This window comes from Agaricus bisporus (assembly GCF_000300575.1).
Source record: "Agaricus bisporus var. bisporus H97 unplaced genomic scaffold AGABI2scaffold_9, whole genome shotgun sequence".
NCBI classification, from domain to species: Eukaryota; Fungi; Basidiomycota; class Agaricomycetes; order Agaricales; family Agaricaceae; genus Agaricus; species Agaricus bisporus.
This window is the reverse complement of record NW_006267372.1, coordinates 1,314,957-1,339,222: the sequence shown is the minus strand read 5'-3', so window position 1 is coordinate 1,339,222 and position 24,266 is coordinate 1,314,957. Positions and strand designations below refer to the sequence as shown.

The following is a 24,266-nucleotide window of genomic DNA, read 5'->3' as shown; positions in this document are numbered from 1 at the left end:
CGATGTCGGCAGACTCTTATGGCTGAATATACTCACGACCGTGGAGGTCGGACCACCAACTTATGGCGCCATAAAACCAATATTAGTCATGGCCGTGTTCAAAATTCATCCACACGAATCGATTAATCATGCATGCGATTATGGATGAATCACGTCGTTCTAGCTGGTTCTTAACCTTTCTTACTGGGTTGGTAATGCTCATCTGCTCTACTCAATCAGCACTTTTTCGTACATCTGTGACACTGAACATCCTTTTTGAGATTATTCTCTTCATTAAGCGATGTCGTCGGGGAGTTCCGTTGTCGTTCATCTCATTCTTCTTGCCGGATCTTTCGAACTTGGCTACCTCGTTCCAATTTATTTGGGTCGGATCTTGCAAGTCATTGGGCGTAGAATCGGATGGGCGAAGAAAAGGGATGGTGGTAGCACGAAGGTAATCAAGTACCGTTCTGCGGGAGGCCCATTCAGCCTCAAGTCCCGGCAAACCACATGTAATTCCGATTCTAATCCTACCACTGCTGAATATCTTAATCAATGGGAAGACAATCGTTTTAGGATCTGTTGCCAGTGGGATATCCAGCAAATACCATTTTGAAAACTCGAAAATTGTGATTTTGATCGTGAATAAGGAAAGTTCATTGGGATTCCATGGAGCTATAGATGACAGACGAAAGTTACAGCGCTTCAACGTCGGAAATACAAATATACCCTGAAACATACAAATTTATAACTCTTTGTTCACCTACGTTTATCTCAAGTCAGGCGATCAATGAATTTATTATTAGCATCAAGTGTCCCGGTTCATGCACGGGAACTTAGAGCAAAAAAAAGGTCGAGTTTCTGTTGTCCGGGTAGCAAGGACTTCAGGATCGACGTTTGACTGAATCATTTTTCATTTCATTCTGATGCCAAGCCACTAGTAAGAATCGTTCAGGTGTCATTTTGACATTTGTGTTGACATGTCCATGCGGCATTGAATCACGTATCTTAGGTATTGTGGTGCCGCAGGGGCAAGGAGAATGAATTCATGAAACAGACACATCTGACTTACATCCGACCGATTTTGTTCTTTTGTTCTTTTGTTCTTTTGTTCTTGTTTTTGTTTTTGTTTTTGACGGCGGACATGCAATGGGCGGTTATCTCGATAGATTTTAATCACGTCTTTTTGCCACGAGACAAACGGCACCCAAAGTAACAATTTCACCGTGACTGTACGCCACGACGCTGTCGGGCGACCGCACAACAATCATTGAAAAGGAAAATGTCATTAAGGTTGGGAGGTATGAAAACAACGCCGTGGTACAGAAAACAAGGGGAGAAACACTGCAATTTTACGCAAGCAAAAGGAAAGCAAGAGCAGCAGTACCAGTTATCCAAGCGGTGGAAATATGCAGATTGGAAGCACCATCAGCGCTCCTGTTATCACCGTCACTGCCTCCGTTACTGTTACCCGAATTTGAAATCGAATCCGAGCTTGAACCGTCGAAACTTGGGACATCAATACCACCAGACTTGCAAGCCGCGGCATAGTCTAAAAACCCAGCCACTTCGATTAGACTTGGAACCATAGCTACAGAAACGAAAATACTGACTGTCGTAGAGAGACTTTGCCACTTCTTCACCGATTATTTCCGCTTCACATTGTGCGCACACTCTTGTTTTTTCGGCGATGTTGATACGGCAAACACAGCCAAGGTCACTACCGCAGTTCTATATAATCGAACAAGGCGATGGAATGAGCTTCAAAAATAGTGAATCAAAGTTAGAAAGGACGTACTGGATCGGTCAATGCAGTAATGATTGCAGAGCATTCCCTCTGGCACTCTGCTGGAACAGAGCTAGGATCAAAAGTTTGGCGTGCAACGAGCTCATGCAGGGCACCATTCGGATTAGCGGAAACTGAACATCTAAGAACAAAATATTTTCCATTATGTATAAAACATACCGTGGATGGCACTCGCAATCAAAGTGGTGAAGATGACAAGAGCGGGGGTAGACGAGACCATAACAAGCAAAGTTTAAATTAATGAGGGGGAAAAATTATTAGACAATTTGATTTATGAACGCAGAGCTTAATGTCGTTTACAGGCTCAGACTAGCAGGGTTGAATGTATTGAGACAGCCTGAGAATGGAAGATACGGATCGTTATCAAGGGTATGTACTCATTCGCATCCAAACATTTGACGTGCTTGTAGGTTCGAAAAGCACCTCGAATGGTTATTGACTCGAAGTTAAAAATCGATAAAAATCTAACGGCGCCCAAAGCAACAATCTCACATGTACGCCACGGTACACTGATTGACCATGCAATAACCATTGTAAAAAAATCCATTAAAGTAGGGTATAATGTGAACTCTGATACCAAATAAAGATGGGAGAAATTTCTAATCTCACGCAGCCAAGAGGAAAGCAAGAGCAGCAGTACCAGCTAGCCCAGCAGCAGACATCTGTAAGTTGGAAGCACCATTGGGACTGTTATCATCGCCGCTGGCCCCGTTGCCCCCGTTGCTGCTACCCGAATTTGAGTTTGAGTTTGAGTTTGAATTCGAGCTCGAGCTCGAACTCGAGTCGTAACTCGGGACATCAATACCACCAGACTTGCAAGCAGCAGCATATTCTAGAAAATCAACCATTTAAATCAGATTTGAAACCATAGCTACAAAAACGAAAACACTGACTGTCGTAGAGAGCCTTTGCCTCGTCTTCACCAATGATCTGCGCATCACATTTTGCGCAGTCTATGGTTTGTTCGGCAATGCTGTCACCGCAAACACAACTGAGGTCAGTACCACAAGTCTATAGAGTCAAAGGTGACAGAATGAGTTTATTATGAAACCGTAAGTAAGAGTTAGAGACGCACTGCATCGGTCAATGAAGAAATGAGCGCAGAACATTGATCTTGACACTGTTGTGGGACAGAGCTGGGATCGAAAGTTTGACGCGCAACGAGCTCGTGGAGGGCGCCATTAGGGTTAGCGGAAACTGTATAATATCTGAGCACAATACATATTTCCACAGCACGTAAAATTCGTACCATGGATAGCTGTCGTAGCCAATGTAGTGAAGAGAATGAGAGCGGAGGTGAAAGAGACCATGACGAGTATAGTTCGAATTAATGAGGTAGGAAAAATTGTGCAACCAGCCCTGCTTTATATACCGAAGCTTGATGTCATTCAAATGTCATGACTGAAAGGGTTGGACGTCTTTGATACGCCTAATAACGGAAGAAACGGATCGTTATCAAGGGTACGTATTCATTTTGTATTCATTCGTATCCAAGCACCTGACGTTTTTGCAGGTCCGAAAAGCACCCGAAAATTTTACTGCAAGCTTACTGGCTTGAGAAATAAAACCGACAAAAATCTTGAGTTTCGGCGGCGCGCTGGCTGTACTTTAAGGGCCGCTCACTGGACGATTCTAGTGGACATGTCAACAATGGAGTCATATTGACAAAATTCTTGCCACGGTAGTTAGGTAAAGTAAACCTCAGTGCACGCTTATACATTGGACAATGGTTAGGGAGATATAAATGTTTTGACACTGGCTATTGGCGACAAGAGACTTGCAAGCAAACATTCACCGTTGGTAAGTCAAGATAGATCAGCGGCCTCAGCAGCCAGTCTGTCAGAAAATCAAAGAGACAGTCGTTCCGATCAACTTGCCAGATTCGGTAAGTATTTCTGCCCCGGTGCCCGGCCTTTCCACCCTGATCCATACACCAGTGAATTGCCCTTTTCTGACTAGCCTAACCAGATTAAAGCTAGACATAAAGAAATTGGAGCCTTACGACAACTTACGATCCAGCAGGATCCGCAAACGTAATATGAGTCTGCCATTTTTATTCATTTGGATCGGACCGATTTCATTTTCCGACACTGCATCAAGCCAGCATTGTGCTTTGGGCAGTCCGGTATATTCGGAGTGATTCCAAGCAACCAGGTCAACCGAGTAAGCCGTGAAATCAGGCTGGCTGACCAGATCGTTAACTTTCTGATGCTTGGTAGTCATGGGGAGAGTGTGCCTGACATTTCTTAAACATGCATACCGAAACATTTTCCTGAGTGAATATCGATGAGCTGGAAGCATGCAATGATTCTGATTCGGAACTGAAAGATGTATCCGATTCTGGGCAAATTCAGAGTCATCGAGAAGCAAATACCTTCGGTAGTGTTTAGATTGCACCGGGGTCGGTCGAAAGGTTGAGAATTTTTTACCACAACTAAGTTGAATAGCGATGATTATCTCGCACTGACTTGTAGTCAGCTAGGAGCCTAGGACAGCCCGAATTGATGCGTTACACGCAAAGAAACATGACAGACCCATGGATAAAATAAAACCTGGTGTGGAAATACTTGGCTGTTGCGAAATCGGCTGATTAGTAGGAAAGATTAACTATTACTGGGTACTTTGGAAAAACCAAAACCACTCTATGAGATGAACTGATATATAACACAAGCGTCCTGAACCACTTTAGTTTCGGTGTAGGAAGTCAGTGAGCCCAACAACTAGCTGCATTCTTTTTACGTCATTGCACAAGGACATCGATTCTGTGAAGAGAGAGTACACCTCCCTCTAAGGAATTGGGCTTATCAGCGATGTGTGCACCACGAATTGAGCCGGGATCAGGCAATTTTCCGTATCTGACAGATCCGGCAATCATATCGGATCAGGCGCATTTTGATTGTCCGACAACGTCGGAACGTTCCGGGCGTTTCTTCTCTTTTCTCAGTCTCTTTCTTGTGCTCCTCTGGCTGGGAATTGTTCTTATCGTTGGCCAAGAATAGCGCTGTACCCCATGGCCTTTGGATTCCGACTCCGCTGTTGATTGTTTACCTGGGTCCCGGCACCGTGATTTGTATAACTTCTGCGTTTCACTGCTTGCTACCTACTGCTCTCTCTTCTCCGAGTCTTCTGTGAAGGGAGACTCCGAGACGAGTGTTCTACAGTTGCACCCTACTTTGGCTACTTCTTCCCACCAATCGATATGCTTAACGATACCCCCTCCGCTGAGGATAACATTCCAACAACTCGAGGATACCAACAGGAGATGTTGGAGGAGAGCATAAAACACAATATAATCATTGCTATGGACACTGGATCTGGTAAGACTCACATCGCCGTGCTGCGGATAAAGCACGAAGTCGAGCGTGAACCAAGTAAGGTGTGTCATGGCAAGTAAAATTTGTTGATGGCTTGACTGATTCCTGCTTCAGGCGGCGTGGTTCTTCGCGCCGACTGTTGCCCTCTGTGCGCAACAGAAAGCAGTGATTCAGACACATCTACCGGTCTCCGTTGGCCTAGTATCTGGAGCATTGGAACCAGACCAATGGAAATCGGCAGAATTGTGGGAACGTGTTTTGAACACCCATCGTGTTATTGTTTCTACTCCCCAGGTTTTCCTGGATGCTCTTCGTCATGCGTATATTGACCTCGGTAAAGATATCAGTCTTCTTGTTTTCGACGAAGCCCATCATGCTACCGGCGACCATCCCTATGCAAGGATTATGGATTTTTATCATAGAATAGAAGAACGACCTGCGAATCTTCGCCTTTATGGAATCAGCCAGGTCAGCCGCCCATACGTACTTGGGCTCACTGCCAGCCCCATATATGGCGGTGATGTTGTCAAATCTTTCAAGTGAGTTTCCATCCGGTCAATATGTCAGGTTTAATCACTCAACTCTGCAAATACATAGCATGCTGGAGAAAAATCTGGATTGTATCATTCGAGCGCCTCGTCGTACTCGTGCCGAACTCGCGCAGTTCGTTCACCGCCCGATTTTCCAACATGTGATGTACGAGCAGTGGCCCGATGCCCCTTTTTCCACGAATCTCACTGTGATATCAAACATCGTACGATCTCTTCAAATCGAAAAGGACCCCTACGTTATATCTCTTCGCCAGAAACTCGCCACTGTGAAACCACTGACGTCTGAATACTTTCGTCTCGATCAGAAACTCTCGATCACCATTAGAACTCAAAAAACTTTCGTGTTCAAAGGGCTCCGAGACTTTGAACGTGCTGCCTCCGACATCCTTCTGGATTTAGGCCCTTGGGCTGCGGACTGGTACGTTTGGAGAATCGCAGAGAAAGCACGGGAGGCGGCCAACCCCTTTAATAACATCATGGCTTCCTGGAAGGATACGGAGAAGAGTCATCTTCTCAAGCTCCTTGATTCCGCCGTCTTAACACCTGTCTCTTACGGCGAAGAGGATATTATGGGTGACTGTTCCGATAAGCTCCAGCGGCTTATTGAAACTCTTCTCAATGAGAAGATGGAAACTGAAAAGCGTGACGAGGTGTATTCCGGCCTCGTATTCGTCCAGCGGCGTGATACTGTCATCGCCCTCGCGGAAGTTCTCAACAATCATCCATTCACCAAAAACATCTTTCGCATCGGATTCTTACTCGGCACTTCTGATAGTTCGCGACGTCATAGTTTCCTCGATATTTCACGTAAACTCGCTCGCGAAACTCAGGAGGAAACTATGGCTGAATTCAGGTCTGGTGACCTTAACCTTATCATCGCCACCGCTGTCGCAGAAGAAGGCATCGATATTCAAGCATGTGGGAGTGTCATTCGATGGGATTTGCCCCAGAATATGGCTAGCTGGGCTCAAAGCCGTGGTCGTGCTAGGAAACGGAGGAGTACCTTTACCCTCATGTTTGCAAATGGAAGTCAAGATGAGCAAAATGTTCGCAAATGGGAGTTATTGGAGAGGCGAATGGTGGAATTGTATAATGACCCAGCGCGGGATTTAGCGATGGAGACTGAGTCGCTGATGGATACAGATGATGATGTAGACGAGATTTTCTTCGTCGAATCCACACGGTATGTTTTCTACGATGCTTTTTTGATTCAACGATCTCACTCTTGCTGGTGCAGAGCTTCAACGAGTGTTCACTCCGCTATTTCCCATTTGGCTCACTTTTGCGCCGTCATTCCAATTAGGGCTCACGTTGACATTCGACCTATATACGAAATTGACCCTCCCGATATGCCTCTCGCATGGCACGCTGATCCCCATAGATCCAATTTGCTACCGTATAATGGACCTTGGGGCTCTAAGGTCATACTTCCACGCTGTCTACCCCTCGCCTGTCGCGAATTCTCGGTACCTATGAAATATTCTTCCAAAGTCTCTGCGCATCGCCACGTAGCATTCGAAGCCTATGTTGGACTTTATAAAGCCGGCCTCTTAAACGAGAACCTACTCCCACTCACGAGTGTCGTCGTGCCCCAGGATGATGATATACTAGAAATGTTGAAGGACGTCGAGAAGCGATCGGGAATGACCAACGTCGGTCTACAGATAGATCCTTGGGCCGGCTCGGAGACCGAAGGTGACGAAACGGTATATTGGTATACTGCGAGAATGTGCATTGGGGATATGCCTCCCTTGACATTGTTTACCCGTTCTGAACCGGTCGAACTAGGAATGTCTAATGGACCCAAGCTGTTCCGTCCGGATGCCGATGAACATATATCTGTTACCATCGTCCCTTCAGGAAAAGTTTCGGCCAGCGACAAGATCATTCACGAGGCGAAACAATATACGAGACGATTGCTTTCCAGTTTAAACTGGTCAAGGATGGACTGGGATAACCTCGATTTTTCGTACTTGTTCTACCCTGAAACCCATATCGACAGTGATGACGTTTGGAAGGAACGACGATTATGGTTGACGGAGTCGAAGAAAGATATTGAAGCGAAGGATCGCTTCAAAGAGTTTACTTCAGAAGCGCGAGTATATGGCGAGGTTTTCGGATACAATCAAGACCCTGTATTAGTACTCAAGGAGTTTGGTCGACCATATCGCTTTGTTGACTGGAGACACGAAAAGTTGACCGAAGAAGAGGAAGAGGAATTGCGGAGAAAATATCGAAGACGCGATGACGCACCTTTTGAAATTGTATACCCCCTTTTAGTCGTGAAACCTTTCCACCCCCGGTGTAACTTCCTTATACCAACCAAACCCCGCGATCCAGGCTCGTCAGCTCCCGAAATCAAATACGTGTATCTCATGCCAGAATTCACTGGTATCACGCTTATTTCGTCCACCGAAGTGGAGTATGCTTTTCTTCTCCCCTCAGTGCTTCGTTCGCTCGAAATAAATTTAACGATGGCGTCCTTGCGTTCCAATCTCTTCATGCCTTCGCCCTCATTGCAAGATATCCCATTGGCACTGCTATCGAACGCTATGACGGCTTCTAGCGCGGGAGAGAAGTATAACTATCAGCGATTGGAGACATTGGGAGATACCGTCTTGAAGTTCTTAGTTGCGTTGCAAGTCTTGGTCGAGTATCCCTTATGGCATGAAGGGTATCTTACTAAGAAGAAGGACCATACAGTAGCAAATGTAAACCTCGCAAAGGAGAACATAAATCACAGATTGTACAGATGGATTATCAAAGGTATACGCACGTTTATGCTCATCTCGTCAGCTCTGAACTAACTCATCTTAGAAATCATGCTTGGAAGGAAATGGAGACCGAGATACTCTACAAAACTCTTGCCACCTACTACCCCGTTGTCAGAAGAAAAGATTGTGGAAGAGTTACTGATGGTGGTTGATGAGGGGGCGGAATTGTCCAGCAAGGGAGCTGCGAAGAAGAAAAAGAAATCAAAGAATCAAGGTCTGTCAACCAAAAGTGAGTGCCTCAATGGCTACGTCAAGTGTTATTCGCTATTTCTGATGATGTGCCACAGTACTCGCTGACGTTGTCGAATCACTCATCGGAGCGGCCTACATACATGGGGGTTTCCCCCTTGGTTACGAATGTACGAAGCTATTTGGGTTGGGCCTTAGGTGGCTGCCGCCTCCCGAACGAATCAAGGATTTCCTCGGCGCAGTAGAACCCGATAAGAACATACCTTCTGCTCTCTACTACGTCGAGAAAATGCTTGGATATACGTTCAAACACAAAGTTCTGCTTCTAGAGGCTTTGACGCACGCCAGTTATCAACAAGACGCCAGGACCGTTTCGTATGAAAGGATGGAATTTCTTGGCGACTCGGTCCTCGACATGGTCGTCACAGACTATCTGTACCACGCGCCGGGAAAGAATTACAGTCCAGGCCATATTCATCTACGTCGCTCATCCGTTGTCAACACCCACTTCCTCGCCTACATTTGTTTGAAGACCTCTGTCAAATTTGACGCCCTCATGCCGCGAGCTGATGACGAAGGAATTGAACTTCTGGCGGACGCTCAGGAAGTCATGTTATGGCAGTGTTTACTCCATTCTAGTTCTCGAATTATGGATGATCAAGCAAATACTCATACGCGATTCAAAAAGAGGAGGGAGGAGATTGAAGAGGGTCTGATGAACGACACCATCTTTCCCTGGGCTGCTTTAACTCGCCTCCAAGCACCAAAATTTTTCAGCGACATCATCGAATCCGTCATTGGTGCCGTATTCCTCGACTCGAATGGCGACATTGATACAGCTCGCGATGTAATTACAAAGCTCGGGATCTTGCCTACATTGGAACGGATTGTTCATGACAATGTAGATGTTTGGCATCCGGTATCACGGATATCGCAATGGGCATCAAAACATGAGAAGAAGTTAGGTTGGCAGTTCGAAAAGGAGAGAGGCGTTGTCAAGTGCAGTGTGCTCGTGGATGGTGAGGTCGAAGCTTGTGCTATGGATGATTATAGAGGAGCTTCGACTCAAGACGAAGTCAAACTTATTGCCGCTGAAAATGCGAGTAGATCTCTAAGACTGAGAAGAGTACATATGAACCTGGAGTTGAAAAGAAAGGGGAAGGGGAAAGGGAAAGGGAAAGGAAAGGGTATCGATGATCGGAAAATGCGTGTCGACTAGTATCAATGAGACTCCAGATGTACTGTAGCACTCAAAAACGTTCATTTGTACAGATTACTCGACTGTGATACAATGGGACGTCAGAGTGGTTCAGACAGGACAGTTAGGTGGATCGGGATTAGGAACGGCTTGAGATGGACAACCGGGTATAGTAGCACCAACACCGCGGGCAGGATCCTACAAGTTGTTAAGGATTCAAATATTCAGGTGCGGTGTAAAAGGAAAAAACGTACGAATAGACATTCCTGAGACTCGTCGCCATTACCGTACCTTGTGATGGCATAATCGTAAATTTTACTTGACGAAAACATGGCCAACTTTGTGAACTCACACGCAGCTGATGAAGAATGGGCCTATATGTCGCTCTATTAAATCCCAACCATTCGGTCCAGTATCAGGGCAACAGTAAAGCTAGCAACAAACTGGCAGTCAGTCTATGGAGATTCCCGCTGAAGAAAACATACTCCAGGTGGGGGTACGATCACGTCAGGTGCTGCTAAGGCAAAAGAAGTGCAGAACAAAGCGGTGCTCAGAGTAAGAAAGGCGGCTTTCATGGGCAACTAGAGACGTATTGTGGCAGAGTTGGGTTATTGGAAACAACTCAGCTTAAGTTAAGCCTCCTTAAAAGCACTAGAAAGCTTGGAGCCGGGCACAAAGCTGAAACACTGGACGCTGATCATTATCTGCCAAGTCCTTAGATTCGTCTTCGGTGTTTCATTTCTAAGGGTCAGTGGCCTAGATGTGGGCGAAGTGCGGCATAATATCCCAAGACCAGAATCAAGGTTATCTCGGTCTATAGGAGGGTCGCAAGGCCATCGAAACTTTTGTTAAATCATTGACTTTTCGAGTTTCGAATAGATTTAAAAACTGAAAGTCCGAATTTTAAGCTGAGGTTTGGCCATTACGCTTTCTACCGGGTTGTCAGCGCATGTCAACATTGGCCAATTAATCGATCTGTATCAAACTCGACCCATTATGGCCACTACCACAATACTAACCAAAGAGGATAATCTGAACATTGCATGAGCACCCGACATTCCTTGATCGTTGACGGGAAGGAACAATGTCCAAATATAGAATTCGTGGGTTATGTGCTATAGCAGATATATGGTTCCCTGCATCTACTGAAGGTAAGGTGGATGGCACATACTGGACGACCATCCGTAGGATTTTTTTTCTAAATTCCAGATCCAGAGCTTATTTTTTTGGAACTCCGCTGGTCATTTCAGAGTTTTCCAATTCCGTAGACCATTTGTTTCCAGACGTTCAGATTTCTTAATACTAAAAATAGAATCACACTGACAAGAGCATGTACTTGCAAGTTACTTGTTGTATTGGTTGACTGTATGTCAGTCCTTAAGCTATATGATGAAATACAATTATTGTTATGACCTCGCAAGTGTAAAGTGTTTCCCCGGTAACAATTCTCACAAGAAAAGCCTTTTCGGGTGGCCCAACGCGTCACATTGTGACATTTGAAGTTTCCAGAGCAGCATTGTGCTTATTCCAAGCGTCTCACGAGCTCATGACCTACGCTTTCAGATGGAATCAAGATTGAATCTTGCACGTGAATAATTTTACGGCATAAATATTATGTAAATTGCAGTCTGGAACGGTTTGAAGCAAGTTTGAAGTCTGTAAGGGGGGGGGGTGCTTACTGACTTCAGTCTGGAACGACGTTGCTTTCAAGATCAGCTGATGGGTCATCCCGATTTAGGTAGCGGCATCAACGGCACACAGCCACATTTCCTTTTTAAATCATCTAGAATCTAGAATCTAGAAAAAAAAGCCTACGGATGGTCGTCCACTTATGTGTTATCACAACTCGTAGTTTATGTTTATGCAGTTTCAATCTTTGATTTTGTTATAAAGTTTCCATCCTCTCAATAATTGATTCCAGATAGTTGATTGCAAAGTGTATATTCCTTGACTTGATTTTTAAAAAACAAAGGAATAATGATGATGATACATTCCAAATTTGTTATACGCCGAAGCTTTAAGCATTGTGAGCCAAGTCGTTGAGAGTTCCGGAAGCTGATGATTGTTTCGTCATGATTGGTCCTTAAAAATAATGTGGCTTAAATACTCACGGATTCCACTGATGACACCCTTCAAACTGAGGGACTTGATCTTGGTGCTCATGGCCGCGGGGCTCACGTTGCCTTGAAGACTGATCAAGTAAGCGACGAGTCCTGCAATATGGGGAGTTGCCTATAAACAGATAAGAGACTTATTTCTTTCTAGACATATACAAACAGAGCTCACCATGGAAGTTCCTGAGATGCTGTTGGTATCAGAGTTGCTACCGATCCAAGAACTGATGACGCTCTGGCCGGGAGCGAAGACGTCGACAACGCTTCCAAAGTTGGAGAATGAAGCACGAGCGTCGCCAATAGTAGTAGCGCCGACAGTGATGGCGGAAGGAGCACGAGCGGGAGATGTATTCGCGGCGTTGGCATTATCATTTCCGGCAGCGACGGTAACGTGAACACCACGGCTCGTGAGCTTGAAAGAAATAACTCAGGGTCGTACTAATTCAGTTGGCACATCCAGAGTTGGACTTACAGAAGCCACTGCACTGTCCAGACTGCTGGAGGCACCACCACCTAGAGACATGGACGCAATCGTGGGTCGGCCACTGGACGCAGCTCTTTGGCCGACGAAGTTCAAGCCGGAAACGCTGGTCAAGGGGATCGATGAGCAGCTTCCAAAGACTAGAAACAGAGCACCCACATATCGGTGATCGAACCGGAACTGGTGGGAAAAGAATCAGTAAGCGTTTCTTAATGAAATTAAAGTCATGCTTACCCTTGATCGCTGAGTACCTTAACGGCGAAGACGTTGGCAGATTTAGCAACACCGAATTGGCTTCCAGCAGCAGTACCGCTGTGAGAGTATTGGCATGAGAAATAGAAGAAAACTTCATGTGTACAGTATATCACTCACGCGACATGAGTACCATGACCATTGCCATCACGGTCTCTACAGAAATTGATTTAGCGAAAAATTAGGTGTGGAGCGTTTTTACTCACGCGTAAGGACCGAAGGTCTCTCCCCAAGCAGCGCGGCCACCGAATTGATTCTGAATAGTGATGGACGACGTTCAGTACCAGAATGGTTTAAATAATCTAATTGACGTACGTGCGTTGTGAGAATGCCTGTTAGCGTCAGGGCAGAGTAAAATTAGCTCGGAAGAATTAAGTGGGAATCAGCTCCTACCGGTATCTGAATAAGAGTGTGAATCAACTGCTAGAATTATAGGGTAATAATTCAAGCTTACCAACAATGAAAATATCAACGCCACTTCCGGCGGAAGCATCGAAGGTGTAGCTGAAGGTCAGAGCGCTGTACGACAGATTCAGTTATTAACAAGCACGGCGTGATAAAAGCCGAACATACGCAGCGTTTTGGTTGCTGAGCCTTGTAGTGGAGCTCAATCGGGCGAGGCCCCATGGCGCATTGGTTCTAGATCCCAGCTCAGCAAGGGTGGGAATTGAGGAGATATAACGATTTACTGAGTAGTCATGGTGTGCATCAGGCCGTCCTCGGTAATGCTCTCAACGTTGGGGTTGGCACGAAGCTCGTTCAGTGTCTCCTCGTCGAATTCACCGGCAAAGCCATTAATCAATTCCCACTGGTGGGATACAGCGACCTTGGCCTTGAAGTTGGCGAAGAGATCCTCCTTCTTGACTCCTTCCTTGAGCATGATGATGTGCTTTCCAGTAGTCTCGCCATCGAAAGTCTCGATAGAGTGAATCGCAGCAGGCGCACCAACAGCCGAAGCGACTAAGAGAGCAAGGGTGGCAAAAGACAAAGAGAAATGCATCGTCGGTGAAGAGATCGGGTAGAATCTTGGCTCTACCTACACCAGAGTCGAGCTTTTTAAGCTGGACGACTTTCTACAGATTTGGTGCCAAGATATTCGACCATATGGACTCAGAGATTCCGGGCTATACAAACCCATTTGAGTATTGTCTATGCATGCTGCTCTGAGAAAGCGCCGTCGAAATAGACTCTTGAAGGTGGTGATTCGGGTATGTATTTGGACGAGGAAGGATCTATGAACAGGGTTCCCTTTCGGTTCCCAAAAATAAAACACGAAAATAGGACCCGAATCCTTCGACCGAGGGACATATTGGTCACGATTTTGTTCAAAATAGGTTGAAGCGAGATACCTTGAACATCACAAGACAGGGGTCAGGTATACCATCATGTGAAAACTCGAGCTAAACCACAAGATAATATTACTGGATAAGTATTCTGCAGACGGCATGCAAGACGTCAGTGCTCGAGCCTCATGGTGACTATGCTTCGGATAACCCACCATCCTGGGAAGATATCCTGCAGCCGCAAGATCGGATTTCAACTTCGCATGGACATACGATAACACTGTCTGATAACAAGTGTGATTTGATAGCAGATTTCTGCGACTCTCACATACATATGTTGCGCGTGTAAAGTGACAGCGTGAAAGCTGAACGGCATTATGCACGTGATCGTCCGGCATACAGCCGGCAGTATCGGCCAGTCCGATACTGCGGTAGGCCCGAGTCGAAACCTTATTCTACTCACAGCTGACATTCATCTGCGAGCTGTTTCTTAGCGGTCATCAAGTGTTTTATATATCTGGAAAGGAGTATTACACGCAACTCAGCGCTCATAAGACATAGAAACCTTCTGAGCCCGTTCCATGGCCACCATAGGCTCGAGTGACCGAGTTGCGGCTCAAGGGACCATCTATCGTCATTGACACACAAGGAGTCACGCGGTTTCTCGCTCAACAAGGAGGTTCGCTGATGTCGAAGATGTCTGATACATAATGCTGAAAACACAAGCATGAATCCCACCAGGAGACGCATGCTCAATCCAGATAAAGTATATGATTGTCCACGAAACTGATATAGCCACTCATTGACACGAAAGAAGATTGGTTGACATTGTATTCCGGAACATACGTGTTAATAGATAAAGCAAATTCTCTGCTGCCACTACTATTTCTTTATGAATACTCGAGATCCCTTAAAAAACAGAAGAAAATGCCGAGCCCGCTTAAAGGTGGAACCGAGATTTTCACAGGACGAGATTTCACAGCACCTGCAAGTTTGCGTTTTCTTCTGAAACAAGTACCGAATTCCAATAATTCGGCACCTTCATTCCTTGATCACCAGTCAATCATGCTTGGCCAGACCAGATAAGATCCGTCCGTTGTGAGGGAGTTGAGCACGAGGTAGTGAGAGGTGGTTGGGTTGTCCGCTACAGTAAAACGACTACTGTTTACGGGTTCGTGATCATCTCGGAGAAAGTCGGGGGATAAATATCAACTAATGGTGGTGCTGTGTGCAGTTCTGCGCGACAAGCAGGGTGGAGTTGGAGTCTACTAAATATGCAGTTTCATTTCAGCCTTTGGGTCTCGCCGGCTCAACGCCACACATGATTCGAGAAAACCAAAGATAGAGTCCGAACTTCCCCTTACCACAAGGCTAGATATTTATGTCTCTGCCTTCCAGTCGGAGGACTCCGAAACACTGGACTGACTCAGTGCGATGGCCTTCGCAATCATTGAGGTTATTATTATAGGTTTAACCATTTCTATAATGGTACAGAGATAGTACAGCGTCACCACCGACCGCGGAAGCCGACTCATATCTGCGTTATACTTCCCCCTGACGAGGTAACTGGATGGATTATAGCTACGCGATTCTCCACTAGAGTCTCGACTGTAACCATGAGTGGATCTCCACTCTTTTGCACCGTCTTCGTCTCTCGAATATCCTATTCTGTGTTATCACCAACTATAAAACTTCACTTGGTGGCCTTGTAATCATAACCATCGCTGTCCCAACAAAACCATGCTCAAAACCTTTAGTTCCTTTGGTTTCGCCGCTTTACTCTCTCAAGGTTTTTTCCTGGGGGCTAATGGAGAAGTAACTAAAGTATACGCCCCCTCCTCGACGTTTCATCTATTCTAATTTCTTTATAGGTATTTGCACCAGGGATGTACAAGATTGTGAATCCCGAATCGTTGACTTGGGTTCGTGGACTTCCAGGACCTGGCCAACACGGCCCTTGGATGTCTCCCATTACGATGGCGTGGGATATGTCTAGCATTTACCAGACGGTCTGTTTCTCCATTCGATACCTTTACAATGGCGCTGAATATCACAATACAGTGGGAGGTCTCGGCCTTTGAAGAAGGGTATAAAATTCAAAATTACGGGTCGAAGATGTTTGCTTTTTCTCGTTCCCACGAGGTCGATAACTTGGTTCTGTTAGTATAATTATCAGTATCTTATTTATTACTAACCTGAGGGCGATGTTGTTAGCGGCTTCTCCGATGGATTCACGAAGTGGTATATAGAGCCGACCGGTGGAAGTGAATACCGCGTATGTATTAACGAAGGCTCTATCGGGTCCGGACTTGACTGTGCCAGCTGACTACTTGAAATCTCAAGATCCACTATCCTAATAGAGACCTTGTCTGGACAGTCAATTATGACGATAATTTCCCTGACACCGTTCGTCGATCAAGTTGAATCATGCTTTCTATAAATGCATCACTCATATCTCGGTGATAGGTCTCTCTTAAGCCTTTCGAAGGAGGCGAAGATCAGATATTTAGGTTCGATAAACTGTAGGACTTGGGATTCAATGTACCTGGGGTATTGCTATCACAACTTTGATCTGTTCACATAATTCACATTTCCATGCTGTTTCGTGAATGCTCACTTGGCACTTAGTTTGTATTGGGGCATTATATTGTAACCACTCAATTAGGAGCATAAGGCGGCGTATACAATAGCATTTAATTAAGGTAATTTGATATAAGAAAATATGGCGCCGGTATTGCGGATGATCATCAAGGAGTCTTCTTTTCTCATCTATGTAACACGAGGACCATGCCAGTATGAACTTTAATGCACACGGTTCCTTTTATCTGCGTCATGCGCCTTCATCAACAGGTCGACCGCCTTCCAAAGCCCCTTTCCAGCGTTTCTGATGAGCCCCTAGCAATCAGTGACACAAGGTATCTCATAGGCGCTTCATTACGCCCTCATGGTTCTCAATTTTCGATGTTCGAATATCAAATCGTTTTGTTCTAATCCCGTCTCAGTGAGAAAGATCTTTAGGGATCTAAACAACTCAACAAAAGGTCAACGATTCAATCACATAAGGCGACTTTTTTCTTCTGTTTGTCTTGAGAACAATAATAAGACTTGTGGTTAAGGAAGCGGGCCCGGCGTGCCTGCCAATGGTTGCATAAACGAGGTATATTCAATAACAGAAATAGTCATAAATCAGGATTAATCTTGGTTATAACGCGGATATCGTGATAATATATTCATGACATTCCTGCGCCTGCTGACTTTGCCCAAGACCGAGCCACAGACTCAACAATGTGTACCGCATAGTCAAGACGGCTGGGCGTGTAGTTGAACTTTGAATATTGAAACACCGCTTGGACGAAGATTAAACACATCTACAGTATATTCAAGTTTCAATACTGATTGACGTATGCTAGAATGAATGACTATGTCATAATCCCAAGACAGGACACGTCTTGATCGCACCACAGCAACTTGAAGAACGGACGCCTCGTGGTCGCTGGAAAGATTCACCCCAATGGTACATGCCATGCTTGATTCAAACAGAAGCTTCAAGCGTTGTGTGCCAATTCATTGAGAGTTCCAGCAGCTGAAACAAGTGATGGTCACAATAAACACGTCGATGCAAGGTGACACAAACACTCACGAATTCCACTAAGGACGCCCTTCAAACTGCGGGCATGTATCTTAGCAATCATGCTCGCAGGACTCACGTTACCCTCCAGGCCGATGAAATAAGCGACGAGCCCAGCAAGATGGACAGTCGCCTATGAACGGATGAGATCTTTTGTTCTGAAAGTAGATTAACACCATTTACCATGGATGTTCCCGACAGGGTCCTAGTTGAGGTCGGACTATCTATCCAAGCGCTAATGATATTCTGTCCGGGAGCGAAGATGTCGACTGCTGCGCCGAAGTTGGATGCCGGGGTACGAGCATCAGCAATGGTCGTAGCGCCGACAGTGATGGCGGAAGGAGCACGAGCGGGAGAAGTATTTGAGGAATTGGAATTCTCATTTCCAGCGGCGACGGTGACGTGAATACCACTGCCCGTGAGCTTCAAAGATTTCAGGGTCTTCCAATTTAACCGGTGTATCCAGAGCTGGACTTACGGAAGCCACTGCGTTGTCCAAAACGGTGGAGGGACTACCACCTAGTGACATCGATGCTATTGCTGGGCGGCCAGTGGACGCAGCTCTTTGGGCAACAAAATTTAAGCCGGAAATGCTGGTCAAGCGGGTCGGTCAGTGACTTTCAGGAGCTGATGGCAGAGCACCCACATGTCAGAGATTGTACCGGAACTTCGGAAGAGAATGAGAAAGCCTTCTTCTACAAAATTCGAGCCATGCTCACCCTTGATCGCTGAGTACCTTGACGGCGACGAGGTTGGCAGATTTAGAAACACCAAATTGCCTTCCGGCGGCAGTACCGCTGTGAGGGTATCCACGTGAGAATTAGAGGTAAGCGTTATGTATAGAATACTCACGCGATATGAGTACCATGACCATTGCCATCGGCATCTCTGCAAAAATTGGTTCGATTGAAAATGGTTTTGGAGCAATTTACTCACGGATAGGGACCGAAAGTTGCTCCCCAGGTTGCACGTCCGCCAAATTCAGTCTGAAAATGATGAATGAAGTTAGGAACCAAAAATGGATGATTTCTTGTTCGGTTGACGTACGTGCTCAATAAAGATTCCTATCAGTGCCCCGGAAGTCAGATCGGTTAGGAAAGGTTGAAAGTAGAGCACTGATATATTTACCGGTATCTGGTTAAGAAAATGAGTAAATTGGTAGCAGAATTATAGTAATATCTTAGGCTCACCAATAATATAAATATCAACACCGGCGCCCGCGGAAGCATCAAAGGTATAACTGAAGGTCAGATCGCTAGATAAAGGCTTGTTTAACCAGCATGAAGTGATAAAAGCGGAACATACTTGGGATTTTGATTCTTGAGCTTTGTAGTGGAGCTTAATCGTGCAATGCCCCATGGTGCGTTGGTCCTAGGTCCCAGCTCAGCAAGGGCGGGTAACGAGAAGATATAGCAATTTACTGAGTAGTCATGGCGTGCATCACACCATCCTCGGTAATACTCTCAATGTCGGGATTTGCACGAAACTCGTTCAGTGTCTCCTCGTCGAATTCGCCAGCAAAGCCATTAATCACTTCCCACTCATGGGATACCGAGACCTTGGCTTTGAGGTTTCTGAAGAGATTTTGTTTCTTGACCCCTTGCTTGAGTGTGATGATGTGCTTTCCAGTAGTTTCGCCATCGAAAGCCTGGATAGTATGAAGCGCAGTAGGCACACCAAGGGCGGTAGCAACCAAGAGAGCAAGGGTACCAAAAGTCAAAAGGAAACGCATTGTCACTGAAGAGATTTGACAGGTTATAAGCTATCCGCACTGTGTCCAATGCTTTAAACAGAGCGACTTCCAGAAGTTCAGTGCCAAGGTATTCCACCACATGGACTCGTATCTAGAAACCAATTCGAACAATGCGTATGCATGCTGCTCTGTGAATGTGTCATCTGAATAGGCGTGAAAATTTGATTCCTAGCGAGAAGTTGTATAAAGCCAGTTTTCGAATTGCATTTGTGATGCTGCCCCTGTGACGCTGTCTGCGAAAATTCACCCAAGCACATCATGCATCGACCGCGATTAAGTTATTCGAACCCTATCAGAACCGCCAATTCATGAGAGTGAGAAAGGGAGCTGCAGTGATGAACTGTGTGATTGCTTGGAAGGTGTGTGATTGCGTTCCTGTTTAGTTCTTATTTGGTTCGTGTTTGGTCGGATGAATATCGCCCATCACCGGGCCCCGGTGCTGCCGGTGATCCGGTGATGGGTGTAGCTCTGCCGCAAAATGAGCTTGGGAATTCAACAGCAGAGCAGGTTCTTTGTGAGCGCAGTCACAGTCACGAAGGTAACGCCTCTTACCTTCGTGCTGCTTCGACTGCGCGGCCCACACTTCACAGCTCTTTTATTTTCGTTTTCTTTCCTTTAGAATTCCAGTTTTCTTTAAAACACAAACATTCCCTCGCTTTCTCTTAAGACAGCAAGAGTCATTTCTCGTCTCACTTTCCAGTCACACAAAGCCGGTGTACGAAACCACCCCTCCTGCTAAAAGCAATATCATGGATCCCCCGAACTACGCTGATGAAGTTTTCACCGAAATCCGCCAGAATCTCGTCGCAGCCCTAAACATGACAGACGAAGAGGCCGTTGAGCATCTCACGGCAGCTTGGAGACAGAGAAGTCCTGCACAACCACCTCTGGACCAAGCAGATGCCCAACCACCACGCCACGCCATCCCTGCTCCCCCTCCAATTCCAGCCATAGGCGACGCCCCTCCTCCAGAGGACCCTCCGGGGACAGAGAAGAAGAAACACGCCCCGAAGATCAAAAAAGGGAGCTCGTTGCCCACAACCAGGACACCGGATCCCTCTGAGCATGCTATCCGCAAACTACGGAATTTCGAGTACGTAGAACTATGGTATTTCACCCCGAAAGGCTGCGAGGCGGCTGCTGCCCACGCCATCGCCCTAGACTCCGACACCTTCACCATCTCCAAAACCGACTCAAATCTCACCCTTCTACCTTCGCGTGCCTCATCCCTCCCTAAGAACGCCATAATCCAGGACCAAAATCTCACGTACAACGAAATGTCTGTTGCCAAGAACACTCTCATAGTACACATGGACAAATGCGGTTGGCCGAAAGATGTCGTCCGCATGTTCATGGATTTTTACGTCCTGCTAGACACACACGCAATCAGAAGCCAACCGCAAGGAGATCAAGCCATCCTGATCTACCAGGCGGAGGCGCGTAAGGAATGGCACAGGGACCTTGCTGTCAGCAAAGATCAAGAGACTTTCGACCTCGCCGACATCAATAAGACGCGGCTCCAAGAAATTGCAGATGCAATCAGAATATCAATGCATAACCAGTTGATCACGCAACTTGCGCAGACTTCACACGCCCCATCTATCCAAAATGGGCATCAGCGAGATCCTCCTCGCAGGAGGCGTTCTACATCTCGCTCCCCCCCTCGAAAGCGTCACAGGCGCAAGAGGAACTTCTCTCCGGCCTCATCAGACAGTGGAGACGAGAGGCCACGCAAGAAGAGGTCATTTCGGCCCTCCTCACCAGCCTCACGTTCAACACTCCGCTCCGTCTGCCCCACATGCCTCGGCCGCCACCCACACGACGTCGCCAACTGCAAGTCCACTCACAAATGGGACAATTCGGACACAGTCAGATGCACCCGCACCTCCAAAGGTCATCTCAAGGACCCGAACGGCGTTGTCCTCTGCACAAACTGGCAAAAGCCACATGGTTGCCGAGACGACTCCCCCTCCCACGCCGTCAAACACCTCTGCTCCGGATGTGGCAGTCATGACCACGGAGCTCAGGGCTGTCCTCGAGCGCAGAAGGCTTAGCCCCCTCACCCCGTACCATGTCCAGGAGTGGGCGCAACTTCTAGACACCTCCAATCTGACGTCAAAATACCCTGATCTATGTCAAATGTTCATTAATGGTTTTCATGCTGGAGTACCGGCCATTACATCTACCTACACGCCTCCTAATAACGCCTCCGTTAAAGAACATTCCTATGATTTTATTAATGTTATAAGCACAGAGTTTAATAAGGACAGATATCTAGGCCCTGCTTCGAAAGCTCAATTAGAACAACTAATAGGCCCTTTTCAGACCTCCCCGCTCAGCATCATACCTAAACCCAACAAGCCTGGAAAGTTCAGGCTTATACAAAACTTCTCGCACCCTCACTTCCCAATCCGATCTATTTCCTCGATCAACTACCACATAATCTCCGATCTATACCCATGCACCTGGGGAACATTCAACACCATTGCGCTTATCATAGATCAACTCCCACCAGGTTCGGAAGGAGCGACACGCGACGTCAAAGAAGCGTATCGCACCATTCCTTTTCATCCCTCACAATGGCCAGGAATGGTAGTAAAGCTGCATGGCGAAGACGCTTATGCTGTGGACACTCAGAATGCCTTCGGTCTGGCATCAGGAGGTGGGATTTATGGCAAAGTTGCAGACGCTGGAGCGGATATCATGCGGGCACAGGGACTTGGTCCAATAACAAAATGGGTAGATGACCATTTGTTCCTCCGAATTCCCCTTGCACATCTAGCCAATTTTAACCAAGTCAGAAGTAAGCAAGCACAGACCATAAAGGATAATGGTGGACAACGCCACTCAAAAGGCAGATTATGGTTCAGAGGAAACACGCTTGAGAATGGAAAATTCGAGGAATATGATGAGGATCACTCGCATCAAATTAAAGACCTCTCCAGAACGTCACCGAGGTCTTCACATGATGCCTCATTCTCGTATGCGTTTCAGGATATTGATCACATATCCACGAAGTTAGGCATACCCTGGGAGCGAGAAAAAGATACTCCTTTCTCACATATTTTCACTTTCATTGGCCTCACTTGGAATCTCCGCACAAAAACGGTATCACTACCTGAGCAGAAAAAGCAGAAATACTTAAACGCTTTAAGAGATTGGCAGAGCTCCAAAACCCACACCCTTAACGAGGCTGAGAAGATTCACGGGAAACTTCTTCATGCCACTTTAGTAATCACACGAGGCAGACCATTCCTCACCAGTCTCGAAGCCTTCCTAGGCATCTTCCACGACTCGCCTTCAAACCCCGTTCCCCACCCAAACATCTGGCTGCAGATTTTCTTTGGTGGACCGCAGCCTTATCAGACCCCCACATCGAGCGGCCAATACAACTCTCAGCCACCATCATCGACTTACAAGCTTACTCCGATGCCAGCTCCGAGACAGGGATCGGCATCATTATCGGAGAAAGATGGCGAGCTTGGAGGCTCAAGCCGGGATGGAACACCCCCGGAACAGGGAAGGACATCGGATGGGCGGAGTCAGTGGGTTTCTACCTCCTGGCAGCTACCGTCGTCAACCAGAGACCGAGGGGTGGCCATTACCGCCTCTTCGGAGACAACATGGGTGTGGTCGAAGGGTGGTGGAGAGGCCGCAGTCGGAACAGACCCACCAACGAAATCTTCAAACTCGTCAATGAACTCAGTATCACCATGGATTCGAATTTCTACACAAGATACGTCCCTTCTGCCCTCAACCCAGCAGATGGTCCCTCGCGAGGCATCTATGGGCCATACAACCTCCTCTTACCCGCTCCACCAATTCCAGAACACCTCCAGCCCTTCATCGTTGACTTCGACTCCCCCCCTCTTCCAATCGAACAAGAATTGGCTGGAAAGGGTGCCCTCCCCACTCCAAAGCCAAAACCTCCAAGAGATCCAACCCGCCACAACCGAGAAGACAACGATATGGATAGCATCACATGGGAAATCGCCGCCCGAAACACGTTCTGATGAAACATCACCTCGTTTCAATGCCCCTCTGCAAACAGTTCCTACCCCTTCTCCCACCTCGTCTCCTGCCCCTTACAAACCCTCGCTTACCCCTTTTCCTTCCGCACTCAGACCTCATGTACTAGCCAAGCACAGACTAGTCAACTGGATCCCAGCCCCGCTTCCCCCCCCCAATCCCCTAGATGCAGAAGATAGGGTACGACAAGTCCTGATTGCAGGCTGGGATGAGTCGACTTTGAATGTTTATGGCACAGGCCTTCTCACCTTCCACGTCTTCTGTGACTACAAAGAGATTGACGAAGTAAACCGCACACCGATATCTCCCGATCTCCTTTCTCTTTTCATCGCTGCATTAGCAGGCACATATTCAGCCTCATCTATTGCAAACTACGTAGCAGGACTCAAGGCCTGGCATATTCTAAACAAACTCGACTGGAGAGTCAACGACGACGAAGTCAAAGTTCTGATGAGGGCAGCTCAGAAAACGGCACCACCAACTGCCAAGAGACCGAAACGCACCCCTTTCACCACCACCATCATTTCCACCATCCACGATCATCTCAACATGCGCAACCCTCTACACATCGCCGTATACGCCTGTCTCACAACCGCTTTCTATGCCACGGCTCGCTTGGGAGAGCTCACTGTTCCCAACTTGAATGCTTTCAATTCTGCTGTCCACCCCACCCGAGCAAACCTCGAAGACGTCACAGACAGGTCCGGCAACAAGACTACAATCCTGCACCTCCCCAAGAGCAAAACTTCACCAACGGGTGAAGACATATACTGGACCAAGCAATCAGGGCTAACAGACCCAGTTACAGCTCTCGAAGCCCACCTTGACCGCAACAACCCACCGGCTGACGCGCACCTGTTTGCATACCCTTTACGGAAAATCTTTCCGACCCCTCACCAAAAGAAATTTTTTGG

General features: G+C 46.8%; 9 protein-coding genes across 9 annotated transcripts; 4 read left to right on the top strand and 5 right to left on the bottom strand.

Annotated features, from left to right (window-relative positions):
* Positions 1-1,331: 1,331 nt before the first annotated feature.
* Positions 1,332-2,006, bottom strand: AGABI2DRAFT_120852 (hypothetical protein; the record flags this gene model as incomplete). Its single annotated transcript, XM_006463993.1, has 4 exons — positions 1,332-1,531; positions 1,593-1,710; positions 1,778-1,899; positions 1,946-2,006. The coding sequence occupies 4 exons, from the start codon at positions 2,004-2,006 to the stop codon at positions 1,332-1,334; spliced, it is 501 nt and encodes a 166-aa protein (XP_006464056.1).
* Positions 2,007-2,329: 323 nt separating this feature from the next.
* On the bottom strand, positions 2,330-3,112 carry AGABI2DRAFT_194651 (hypothetical protein). Its single transcript, XM_006463992.1, has 4 exons — positions 3,036-3,112; positions 2,862-2,983; positions 2,680-2,797; positions 2,330-2,618 (listed from the first exon to the last, which is right to left on the bottom strand). Exons 1-4 carry the CDS (start codon positions 3,094-3,096, stop codon positions 2,392-2,394), a joined length of 528 nt encoding a protein of 175 aa, XP_006464055.1. The 5' UTR covers positions 3,097-3,112; the 3' UTR covers positions 2,330-2,391.
* Positions 3,113-4,985: 1,873 nt separating this feature from the next.
* On the top strand, positions 4,986-9,914 carry AGABI2DRAFT_209093 (hypothetical protein; the record flags this gene model as incomplete). The annotated part of the gene is made up of 6 exons (XM_006463991.1): positions 4,986-5,162; positions 5,215-5,639; positions 5,698-6,834; positions 6,889-8,417; positions 8,469-8,654; positions 8,713-9,914. The coding sequence occupies 6 exons, from the start codon at positions 4,986-4,988 to the stop codon at positions 9,831-9,833; spliced, it is 4,575 nt and encodes a 1,524-aa protein (XP_006464054.1). The 3' UTR covers positions 9,834-9,914.
* Positions 9,915-9,923: 9 nt separating this feature from the next.
* AGABI2DRAFT_153040 (hypothetical protein) lies at positions 9,924-10,387 on the bottom strand (the record flags this gene model as incomplete). Its single annotated transcript, XM_006463990.1, has 4 exons — positions 9,924-10,010; positions 10,067-10,103; positions 10,165-10,244; positions 10,298-10,387. 4 exons carry the CDS (start codon positions 10,385-10,387, stop codon positions 9,924-9,926), a joined length of 294 nt encoding a protein of 97 aa, XP_006464053.1.
* A 1,334-nt stretch (positions 10,388-11,721) lies between these two features.
* AGABI2DRAFT_194648 (serine proteinase) lies at positions 11,722-13,682 on the bottom strand. Its single transcript, XM_006463989.1, has 13 exons — positions 13,349-13,682; positions 13,233-13,298; positions 13,114-13,178; positions 13,053-13,058; positions 12,975-12,991; positions 12,866-12,915; positions 12,780-12,815; positions 12,642-12,719; positions 12,567-12,587; positions 12,399-12,513; positions 12,099-12,338; positions 11,924-12,044; positions 11,722-11,867 (listed from the first exon to the last, which is right to left on the bottom strand). The coding sequence occupies exons 1-13, from the start codon at positions 13,657-13,659 to the stop codon at positions 11,830-11,832; spliced, it is 1,164 nt and encodes a 387-aa protein (XP_006464052.1). The 5' UTR covers positions 13,660-13,682; the 3' UTR covers positions 11,722-11,829.
* A 1,901-nt stretch (positions 13,683-15,583) lies between these two features.
* Positions 15,584-16,586, top strand: AGABI2DRAFT_194647 (hypothetical protein). Its single transcript, XM_006463988.1, has 6 exons — positions 15,584-15,766; positions 15,814-15,951; positions 16,004-16,101; positions 16,157-16,217; positions 16,286-16,348; positions 16,409-16,586. The coding sequence occupies exons 1-6, from the start codon at positions 15,683-15,685 to the stop codon at positions 16,466-16,468; spliced, it is 504 nt and encodes a 167-aa protein (XP_006464051.1). The 5' UTR covers positions 15,584-15,682; the 3' UTR covers positions 16,469-16,586.
* Positions 16,587-17,487: 901 nt separating this feature from the next.
* On the bottom strand, positions 17,488-19,302 carry AGABI2DRAFT_120846 (serine proteinase 2; the record flags this gene model as incomplete). The annotated part of the gene is made up of 13 exons (XM_006463987.1): positions 17,488-17,525; positions 17,583-17,703; positions 17,754-17,993; positions 18,049-18,163; positions 18,217-18,237; positions 18,290-18,367; positions 18,423-18,458; positions 18,507-18,556; positions 18,618-18,634; positions 18,699-18,704; positions 18,761-18,825; positions 18,876-18,941; positions 18,992-19,302. The coding sequence occupies 13 exons, from the start codon at positions 19,300-19,302 to the stop codon at positions 17,488-17,490; spliced, it is 1,164 nt and encodes a 387-aa protein (XP_006464050.1).
* A 1,010-nt stretch (positions 19,303-20,312) lies between these two features.
* Positions 20,313-20,864, top strand: AGABI2DRAFT_53307 (hypothetical protein; the record flags this gene model as incomplete). Its single annotated transcript, XM_006463986.1, has 1 exon — positions 20,313-20,864. A coding segment is annotated over one exon (552 nt), but the record flags the coding sequence as incomplete, so codon positions are not given.
* Positions 20,865-23,406: 2,542 nt separating this feature from the next.
* On the top strand, positions 23,407-24,219 carry AGABI2DRAFT_51604 (hypothetical protein; the record flags this gene model as incomplete). Its single annotated transcript, XM_006463985.1, has 1 exon — positions 23,407-24,219. A coding segment is annotated over one exon (813 nt), but the record flags the coding sequence as incomplete, so codon positions are not given.
* Between the last annotated feature and the right edge of the window lie 47 nt (positions 24,220-24,266).

Coding starts and splice junctions, on each gene's coding strand:
- AGABI2DRAFT_194651 (XM_006463992.1), bottom strand. CDS start 3,096: ATGGTCTCTTTCACCTCCGCTCTCATTCTCTTCACTACATTGGCTACG. Junction 2,798..2,861: donor TTTCTTCATTGACCGATGCA/GTGCGTCTCTAA, acceptor TTGACTCTATAG/ACTTGTGGTACTGACCTCAG. Junction 2,619..2,679: donor GGCAAAGGCTCTCTACGACA/GTCAGTGTTTTC, acceptor TTGATTTTCTAG/AATATGCTGCTGCTTGCAAG.
- AGABI2DRAFT_194648 (XM_006463989.1), bottom strand. CDS start 13,659: ATGCATTTCTCTTTGTCTTTTGCCACCCTTGCTCTCTTAGTCGCTTCG. Junction 13,179..13,232: donor CTCAGCAACCAAAACGCTGC/GTATGTTCGGCT, acceptor TCTGTCGTACAG/CGCTCTGACCTTCAGCTACA. Junction 11,868..11,923: donor GGGTGTCATCAGTGGAATCC/GTGAGTATTTAA, acceptor AACAATCATCAG/CTTCCGGAACTCTCAACGAC.
- AGABI2DRAFT_194647 (XM_006463988.1), top strand. CDS start 15,683: ATGCTCAAAACCTTTAGTTCCTTTGGTTTCGCCGCTTTACTCTCTCAA. Junction 15,767..15,813: donor CTAATGGAGAAGTAACTAAA/GTATACGCCCCC, acceptor ATTTCTTTATAG/GTATTTGCACCAGGGATGTA. Junction 16,102..16,156: donor GAGGTCGATAACTTGGTTCT/GTTAGTATAATT, acceptor CGATGTTGTTAG/CGGCTTCTCCGATGGATTCA.